Source organism: Callionymus lyra, chromosome 8 (assembly GCF_982586985.1).
Source record: "Callionymus lyra chromosome 8, fCalLyr1.hap1.1, whole genome shotgun sequence".
In the NCBI taxonomy this organism is placed as follows: domain Eukaryota; kingdom Metazoa; phylum Chordata; class Actinopteri; order Syngnathiformes; family Callionymidae; genus Callionymus; species Callionymus lyra.
Window position 1 is genome coordinate 17,847,634 of NC_141825.1, and position 9,973 is coordinate 17,857,606.

At 37.4% G+C, this 9,973-nt stretch overlaps 2 protein-coding genes across 4 annotated transcripts in view; one reads left to right on the plus strand and one right to left on the minus strand.

Moving 5' to 3' along the window:
• Window positions 1–652: 652 nt before the first annotated feature.
• hsbp1b (heat shock factor binding protein 1b) lies at window positions 653–2,184 on the minus strand. Its single transcript, XM_087796846.1, has 4 exons — window positions 2,006–2,184; window positions 1,418–1,484; window positions 1,207–1,333; window positions 653–1,097 (listed from the first exon to the last, which is right to left on the minus strand). The coding sequence occupies exons 1-3, from the start codon at window positions 2,048–2,050 to the stop codon at window positions 1,209–1,211; spliced, it is 237 nt and encodes a 78-aa protein (XP_087652972.1). The 5' UTR covers window positions 2,051–2,184; the 3' UTR covers window positions 653–1,097; window positions 1,207–1,208.
• Window positions 2,185–2,259: 75 nt separating this feature from the next.
• Window positions 2,260–9,973, plus strand: part of LOC148073873 (solute carrier family 66 member 2) — a 70,345-nt gene continuing 62,631 nt past the window's right edge. For 2 of the 3 annotated variants that reach the window (XM_087796843.1, XM_087796845.1), the window contains exons 1-3: window positions 2,260–2,484; window positions 6,049–6,303; window positions 7,294–7,427. In XM_087796843.1, the coding sequence (XP_087652969.1) occupies window positions 6,095–6,303; window positions 7,294–7,427 (343 nt within the window). In that variant the 5' untranslated portion in view covers window positions 2,260–2,484; window positions 6,049–6,094. Of the gene's footprint in view, window positions 2,485–5,786; window positions 5,896–6,048; window positions 6,304–7,293; window positions 7,428–9,973 lie in introns of those variants that run through there. The other variant, XM_087796844.1, reaches the window with a different exon arrangement.

The window sequence follows — 9,973 nt, forward strand, 5'->3', positions numbered from 1 at the left end:
AAGAGATTCCAATCAACGTTGCCAGCCTTGAACCAAAACGATGGTTTGAAGCAGTTTCTCGCCACCTACTGAGCTCTGAACCGCATATTTCACACTGGATGGTTTGAAATCAGGTTAATGGTCATGTTTACATTGTGTCTTTAAGAGTCAAATGCTTATTAAAGGCTAAGTAACATTCCATATCGACAACAATTACCCAGAGATGATAACGGTGGGGAAAAAGGAATTTACTTTGTGATTCATAGGACAAATCCTGAGATAATATTAATTTAGCCCAGAAGGATGAATATAGAAATCAGACAGTGATGGACAGCTTGGTTAACATAATTGTTTGGCCCCCTGTGTGATTGAGTTTGACACATCTGGTCCAAAAAGTAGTTTCAAACAAATATGATCTATTGGTAAATAATCCAGAACCAAACATGATTCATAAACAACTTCTGGTAAATGTATTGCAAACATTTAAATACTTTCAGTAAAATATATTTCATTCCTAACGCTAATAATTAAAGCCAGAGAACGAGTTTCTATGTGGATTCATAATATACTGTAGCTCCACAAACTTGCTCACATTAGTGGTCCATTAATAGACTTTTATTTTAGGCGACCGATACTAATCTTTAATATTCACCAATGATGAAGCTCAAGGAAATCATGTTTTTATCGTTTAATATGTTACATTGTATTAAATAGCTTGTACAGAACAAAAACCTGTTAAATTGGAATGCAACAACTGTTCTGAAAACACCACACATGCCCACCTCCTGTGTTAGTAGAGATCCTGTAAGGCGCGAGTACCTTTTGTTCAGGCTAAGTGTCCACATCATTTCACGACAATCCTTAAAACATATGGGAAAAGCTTGGGGTCCGAGCACAAAACTATCTTGCAGGAGAGCATTCAGGGATCTCGGGTTTTGGGGGTGTCGTTTCACGTCAAACTACGATCTCGAACAACCGTGTCGGTTCTTATAGACTAGTATAACCATTTATCACAATATTCAATATAGAAAAGGCAAATCACACAAAGACAAAATGTAGGTTTTTAGGGATAATTTCGCTCTTCCTGAATATCCAACTCCACGGAGTTGCTGATTATCCTGCAAGACACAAAAGTCAACACTTAAAATACATCTACACATTGTCATGGATTTTAATATTAGAAGTGATTAACTGAGAACAAATAAATGTAATAACTCTTCATCTCACCTTCATGATGAGCCCTGATTCTCTTTAGGCTTTTCAGGTGCTGCCTCGATTTCCTCCACACCGGCCTGGGTCATCAGATCCGCGATGTTCTTCTCCAAGTCGTCGATGCGTGTGCTCATCTCATCGAGTGGAAGAAGCAGTTAAGGAGCATAATATAGTGGAGGAAAAAAAGGGTGAGTATTTCATCTATAAATGGAGTGAAAAAGGATATTCCTCCCGATGATCTGGTCCGACATGGTCTGGAACTTGTCTTGCATCTGCTGCAGCAATGTCTGGACCTATGGGTCAAACCAGAAACATGAGGACAAAAAAAAGACACAAAAAAAGAGACAAATATGTGTTTAATTTATAGGTTTAAAAAATGGTAAAAGTGATGGAAAACCAAATGTTTGCTATGATCCCTCAAAAGATGACGCCAGCTTATCACCATAACAACGCTGACAGCAACACACTATCGTCTAAACTTAATCTCCAACAACTCACAAGTGGATTTTTAGTTAAAACACCAAAGAATACAATATACTACTTCATTCATAGCAACACAACAACAGACAACACATCATGTTCTCTCATTGGATACTCCCGACGCATAATACTAGGCATCCATGTTATATCCCGGGACATGTTTTACTTAATAATAACACAGTGTATAGTTTTACTGTTACCAACAATAAACATTAGTAACTAAACGAGCTAAAAACCTTCAGCTAACTAGCACTAGCTTAGCAACAACTGCACCCCTGTGAATGTATCCAGAAATGCTAATGCTACTTAGCTTGCGATCACGACCGAGACTCACCACGTTAGTGAGGTCCTGCACCGACTTAGGGTCTGTTTCCGCCATTTTTTCGTGTAATGTATATTCAACAGCCGGTTATTTCTTCCAAATGGTTGACAGTACGACGTTTTTTTTAATTTATGTTTTGTCCCTAACTGTTGTATAGACCGCCCACGTACAGGTCAGCTGTTTGAAAGCGCGCGTTATCTCGCGAGAGTTGCTCCACATCGCACTGACTTGTGGGAAATTGAGTTATTAAGGCACGCCGCAAATTGTTTGGGATTATTTTTTCTGCTCTATTGTGTGTGTGCGCGTAACTAAAACACGACTCTAACGTCGTCGATAGAAGAAACTTAGATGCGCTCGTTCACAGAATGACGCAGAATATCAATTTGTAGGTTGAATTTTTGGTCGTGTAGTGACGCGCCTCCTCCCTGTGAGATGAGATTAGAAAGTTTTAAGTCATGTTTTGAGTCTGCAGCAGAGACGTGTGGATGAAGGTAAGACTCATACATGTCACATGTTGTTCGATGATGGACACACGTCAAGATTTCTTCTGTGATCGGAATTGGAAACGCTTGTCTGACCCTTAATATATATATATATTTTTTTTAATTCACTTTTGTATTCACTCGCTCACTAGACTGACACAAACACTCACTACATGCTTGTTCACATGAGGATTAAGTCTTTTAACATGTGTCACAAAAAGTTTTATCCTCATGTTTAACAAATTAGGGTGGATTTTTTTTGTTGGCTGCCCAACCCCGTCCAGAAATGTCTTGCTTACACAACACATCTTCCCGTGTAGCTGGAGGTGTTTTAACCTTTAAATAGTTTGCAGACACTTGTAGATGATATGTTCATTAACGAATGTTTAACTCTTACTTGTTGAATCTTTCCTTTTTTTTTTGAATGAATGACGGTGGTCCACAGTTGTGTGTCTGGTCTAGATCTGCCAGGGTCTTCAATTACAGCTGACCAATGTGGAATATCTGTGGTGCCTCAGGTTTCACATCCAGCTGACCGCTTCAGTTTTTGGATAGTGTCACTGAAGCTTAAAGTACGGTTTAGAAAATCATTGCCAAAGGAAGGACTGTTCATACTATTGGTTAATATTCAATTTTTTTTCCCATGTTCTGGCAGAAATAAATCAATATTTAATTCAATACATGAAGAACAATTTGGCAATCCACCAGAGGCTCAAATAGAACAGCTGGTGATCCTTATTGAGGGGATCTTGTCTCTTGGATGCCTTCCTGGCGAGGTGTTTCTTCTCCATCTCTGTTGAGGAGCAGTGTTGATATTTTGTAGAGAAGCTGGAGGAAGTTTATAAGAGGAGTGGAAGCTGGGCTTCTGCTTCATCGGTGCTGCCCCCTGGACCCGACCTTTAATAGATGGAATAAGCTTGAATGGTTTTCATATTTTCACGCATTAAGGAGGTGAAAGGAAAAAAACTCGAAAGGCGTGGAACATGTCTAAATGAAAGTTTTAGGAATTTTAACAAAGGGACTAGGAACGTATAATAGGATTTAGGTCAGTTTAGGGAGTTCTATTTGCATTTTAAAAGGTTTCAATAAAACGTTCTGAAATACCAAAAACTAGACATGAGTGCTTCAATATGACATTTTAGACTATGTTTAATAGTGTTTTTCTATTACTTAAAGTGCTCATTGGTGAAGAAAAAACGCTATAGTGCTTTTTTTCCACAAATAATTTATTTTTTCTCCTTTTTAATTCATATTTTAATTCATAAAAAAGCTTTAAAACCTTTTGATTAATCTCATTAAATTATGCACTAGTCTACATTTTTTTGATTTTTTTATTTTAATCCATGCTATTTTTGGACTTGTGTAGTAGAATACTCTAGCTATTATTTTAACGATATTCTTTACTATTTATTTATTATTTATTTATTTATTTGACATGTCTCTTGTTCAACACTGCAGAAAACTGACCAGAAACTGTTTCCTTCAACTGAGAAAAATCTCTAAATTTAGGAAAATCTTGTCACAACATGATCTGGAGCTTGTAATCCATGCGTTTGTGTCTTCTCGTCTGGACTATTGCAACCGTTTGTTTTCATGTCTTAACAAGAAGGATCTGTCTCGCCTGCATTTGATACAAAACTCTGCAGCGAGAATTCTGACCCGCTCAAGTAGAAGAACTCACATTTCTCTGATCCTTAAAACTCTTCACTGGCTTCCAGTTTCTTTCAGGATCAACTTTAAAATTCTAGTTCTTACTTTCAGAGTTATTCATGGTCAGGCTCCTCCTTACATCACTGATCTGATCCAGCCTTACACCCCAGCTCGGGCTCTGAGGTCTGTGGATCAGAATCTACTGATGGTTCCACGCACACGTTTCAGGACCAGAGGAGAGAAATCCTTCCAGACTGTTGCTCCTAAGTTTTGGAACGATCTTCCTCTCCCTCTGTGTTTGATGGATCTACTGACTCCTTCAAGAAACATCTTAAGACGTTTTTATTTGTTCAGGCTTTTCCTTGATTTTCTGGAACTCCTGTGTTGTTCTCAGTTTTATCTTTACCTTTAAAGTATATACTTTATTGAATATTGATTTGATTGTTTAAGCGCTTTGTGACCCTGGTCTGGAAAAGCGCTATATAAATAAAACTTACTTACTTACTTACTTACTAGGTAACTTTGTCTTGACGAAACCGCACGGTAAACGCTAGCTTACCGTTAGATATTACGGCGTATTATTAATACATCTTGTATAAATAAACTTCTAATATCTCAACACTAACTTGGCTGAATCTGGCTAAAGACGTTAAAAACATTTTTTAAAGTGAGTTGTATAAAAAAAGTATAATCTAAAAAATGACATTGCACTAAGACAACTGTGTGGTTTAAGTCATTTTTACATCTCTATTGACAAAGAAAATACTTACATTTTTAGCCCAGTTTTTCCTGTTTTTCAACGCCATATATTTCAGTCTTGATGTGCAAGGCATTCTGGGACTACCACTTACTACCAAGGACGATCATGAAGAATCTTAAAACTGAGGAAGTTATGGCCCTCACACTTGGTCCTCATTCCTCAACTTTTGAGTATTGGGACAGCCCTTGATTTTGAGGAATGAGTTTGAGGATTAAGGAGATCATGTCATGGAGCCTGAGAGTCTCCACGGATCCATCAAACCCCTTTACAGCTTTTTATATATATATATATATATATATATATATATATATAATTAACCATCAACCTTTTAAAAAGTCTTTATTTATCAACCCACTGTAACATTTACTCCAGGAGAACAAGAGGAAGTCTTGTAACAATATGACCTCAGAACCCTTTGAAGGCATTAAAAGTCTTTAGTTTATCTTCGGCTGAACCGACACAGCTTTAGTCATTAGCAAATAGCCGGGAGGGAAGTTGTGTGTCCTCAACACAAACAAGGCCATTCATCTTTTGCTACCCCCGAGCAATTGTATAAACATTTGAAGATTAATTTGTTTATTTTCAAGGCTTACACAAGAAATGGCTAAGCAAGCCCATTGTGTGATACTCGTGCATAAATCGATGCTATTTGCAAGATAAGAGAGCATTTAAATGTCTGAGCCTCTTTTATACTGCATAGGTGTGTTAACAAAACAGTGACTTTGGAAATGTACGTTTTGAGGAACATGTTTGTTGGGACTTTTTATTTCACAACTGTGGTTTCAACATGACTCTCCACGCAGAGTTTCTCCATCAGATATCAAACCTGTTTTCCATGAAGTGACATCACAGGAGGACTCGTGTGTCACTTCCCTTTATCACCAAAAAACCACCAACAGACGCAACCTTTTTATGTCCGTTGAATCCTATTTCCTATCCTGAGATTAATTTATATGGGAATCAATGAGTTTCCGGTGGAACTTTTGACCCCAGACCGGGCAGCATATACTGTAAGCGGATTTCACAGTATAACGTCTGTTGTGTTGCCACCATTGTTTCTGCTGTAATTGGATTGTCGTCTGGAATTCTGTCGATCGTGGTCAGTCTCTTAAGAGGCCCCTAAGTCACACTGCGACTAAGTCACTGCCCCTCTCTCTTTCCAGGTCAGCTTTATTTCCTTCTAACGTCCCCTGAACGTCGCCCGGAGTGATGGATTCAGAGGAAATCCTGCAGGAGGGCGACATGGAGGAGTCTTGGTCTCTGCTCTCCTGGCTGGCCTCCTGCCTCATGGTGTTTGGGGGTGCTCTGCCGTACGTCCCCCAGTACCAGGAGATCCAGAGGAGCAACAACAGTGAGGGCTTCTCCACCAGAGTGTGTCTGGTCTTGCTCATCGCCAACATACTGCGCATATTTTTCTGGTGAGAAAGCACACAAACTGGACAGAAAAATAAATGTACATGTTTAAAACACAAAGTCTGACGTTTTCACTTATTCCTTTTTCTTAAGTGATAATATTGAAAATTCTGTCTACTCAGCGTTTCAAAAATGGAAGCACACATGTACACATGTGTAAAAATATTCATTTAAAAGTGTTGCAGTACATATTGCTGCTTTAACGATGTAATACATTTGACATCATACTATACAGGTACAATATTTTGTATATTGCATAATTTAATGTAAAAAAAATGAGTCCAAAAACACAATTAACAAGAGTCCATTATCTCATACACAATAAAGAATCAAGTTACTCATTAATAACTGGTAGTCGAATATCGGAAATAAAATAAATAGTGCAATATGTCAAAAAGAGTCCAATATCAAAAGTACAATTTCTCACAAAATGTATAAAAAACCAAAAACTCAAATCCGGTAATAAAACGGGATACAAAACTGGAACAAGGAATATAAAAAGTGAACAAAAACTAAACCAAACAACAACCCTATACACTCATGTATGTACCGGATACTAATGGGTTAATAACTAACACCAACAAGAAATTACAGAATACTATAGGAAAAGATACAGAGCCAATTACCAACACATGGAATTATTTAGTCAGGAATACTGATCAATCCATCTATTTATCAATGGGGAGAGAGATGTAGAAAACAGGAAGTGACCAAACAAAGTTAGACCAAAATAAAATAAATATCCAAACCACTTTATTTTAAGTCCCTTTGCCTCTTAATTTAGTCAAAATTAAACCGAAACAAGATGCACCGATTTATTAAAAATAATAATTTTGCAAGTGATTCTGGCTGTATAAAATATTAATCAATTTTTTCTACTGTTTGTTTGTTTTAGTAGATGAGTAACTATATAAAACCACAGTGTGACCTTTTTTTTAATGCATTATAATCTCTCATAAACACAAGTATATTTAAAGATGTCCCTTATTTCGCAGGATAGGGAAGCAGTTTGAGCTCACTCTGCTGCTTCAGAGTGTCGTGATGATCCTCACCATGTTTGCAATGCTTCACCTCTGCTGCGGAGTCCAGTACACCAATCGTGTGAGCACAAAGCAGCATCGACTCACAGGTGAGCACAAAATGCAGAGGTCATGGCCGTGTGCCTGGTTTGCAGTCGCTCTCGCCAGTAGAGGGAGCTGTTGGAAAAGGTTTTAGCAAAGGGCAGCGCAGTTGAATGGTGGCGAGGACTGCAGGAAAAACTGTGGCTATTTTCATGCAAATCCTGTTTTAATGCGCTTTATCTCCATCAATGCTTCCCATAATACACAGGTTATCCATCCAGGGTGTCTCATATCTAACACTAAACCACTGAAAGTTGATGCCGTGTTAACTCTGAGCATATCTTTTATTTGATCCAAAATAAATGGATAACGTGTATCTAAGAGTTCAGGTGTGACTGCGTGTGTGCGTCTAAATCATAGTTGGCCCGAGATCCGGTTTCAAAAAGTTTGACGGTTGTGAAGGCAGCGGGATTGAAATGGTTCAACTCCCCATACTTCCTGTCTCTATTGATAAGAACAGCTCAGGGTCGCTTTCACTTCAAGTACCTTCTGTTTCCAACGAGTCCTTGTTAAAAAAGACTTTCCAAATCCAAAGTAACGCTTTCATCCTGGGCTCTCTCATATTCCCCCTCTGTCATTACTAACTTTATTATTTATTTCAGCTTTTTCTCACTCGGTTTTTGATCGTTTCCTCAGTTGTTTGCCTACAGTACCTTCTTGTTAAGGGGCTTTTTTAATTTTGGGGAAAACTCCTGTGTAACTCTTTCAACACACAAATAACAGCCGTAAAATAAGAATCTAGAACACACATTTAATTGAGCAGACTTCAAGCTTCCAAGAATATTCGCTCTACTGCATGTTTTCAAGTCTTTAGAAAACGTATAATAATAACTTTATTTTCTAGGTGAGCAGGTTTTAGTCATTTTGATTGTAACTGCATCTCTTCTAGTCACATAGACATAGATTGATCATGCATGAAGATAAACTTGTATATATAGTACATATATGCACAGTTTGGTTGATCTAACATTTTCCCTACTCTATTCTGGACCACAAGGAGTTTCGGAAATAACTGTGAATTGTTTTATTCTAACCAATTGTTGGGAGTAATGCATTATAAAGTAAAAAAAACTGTATTTGTTAATTTCATTTATTGTTCTAATCTTTTGTCATAATTGATTACAGAATCCAAATTTACATTGGCCCGGAAACGTATTATTATTATTATTATTATTATGCCTCTCTTACAAATGAGTTACTTTCCCTGGTAACTAGTTACTTTAAGTAAGTGAGTAACTGAGATTCCAAGTAACTCATAATGTAACTAATTAATATTTCAAAGTTACTAACCTAAACCTGATTATAACACATTTGCCTTTGTGTTCTCATTCTTATTTTTAATTTAATATTAATTTATCTCTTACGAAGATGGATGGATGGATGAATGTTCTTCCAACAGCAACAGAGATGATAGATTCATAAAAAACAAGAACAAAGTTTCTATAAAAAGAAAGTGCAAGATGACACACTCAAAGACTAAAAATAAAGAAGATGGATCAAAGAAAAAATAACAAAGACAAAGGATACAAAGATTAACATGGATGAAATCACTCCAAGCAATTGTGTTTTTTTTCCTAGGAATAACGTAGAAAACTATGTCCTGATCCGACTGATGACCTCAAATAAAAACCAACCAACGATGCACATCAATGTAGGCAACTCGTGTTATTTAAGATACAAGTTTCACATTCAAAAGGAATAAAGTCAGAAAAATGACACGGAGCGATGAACGTGACATTTGGTGATTTGCTGCAAAATGTCAGCGAAAGGGCTGTAGTGTCTATAGTCAGACAGGGTCGAGGTAAATGCCTGAATTCTCTCTTTGGAGAGGAAAGTACGTTCAAATGTAACTATAGTCAGACAGAGGCCGAGACATTTTATCTTGGCATCACTTTTAAATACAATACGCAGATTCTTTGTCACAGAATGTTGAAGATGCTATACTGAATTATTATGGTGGATGTTTTAAAGGAATAGGGATTAATTATCTAAATATCGACTCTTGGTTACGATAAGAAAGATTCCAATCTAACAAATTCTTTAAAAACAGACATTTGACATGGAATTTGTTGTTTTCGTTGTTGGGCGGTACATGAACAGCACCAATACTTCATGTTAAAAGAGCCTATCTTTGCTAGAAATCAAACAATGGCTGAGTGAAAACACTCTACAGCTAAATGTGGACAAAACTGAAACACTGGTGATTGCTCCTGATGATAAGATTCCAGGGTTGAGTCAGTACTTGGGTGACTTAGGTCAGTCTGTCAAACTGAGCCTGAGAAACCTGGGTGTTGTATTTGATAAAGACATGTCTCTTGTTCAACACTGCAGAAAACTGACCAGAAACTGTTTCCTTCAACTGAGAAAAATCTCTAAACTTAGGAAAATGTTGTCGGAACATGATCTGGAGCTTGTAATCCATGCGTTTGTTTCTTCTCGTCTGGACTATTGTAACAGTTTGTTTTCATGTCTTAACAAGAAGGATCTGTCTCGCCTGCAGTTGATTCAGAACTCTGCAGCGAGAATTCTGACCCGCTCTAGTAGAAGAACTCAC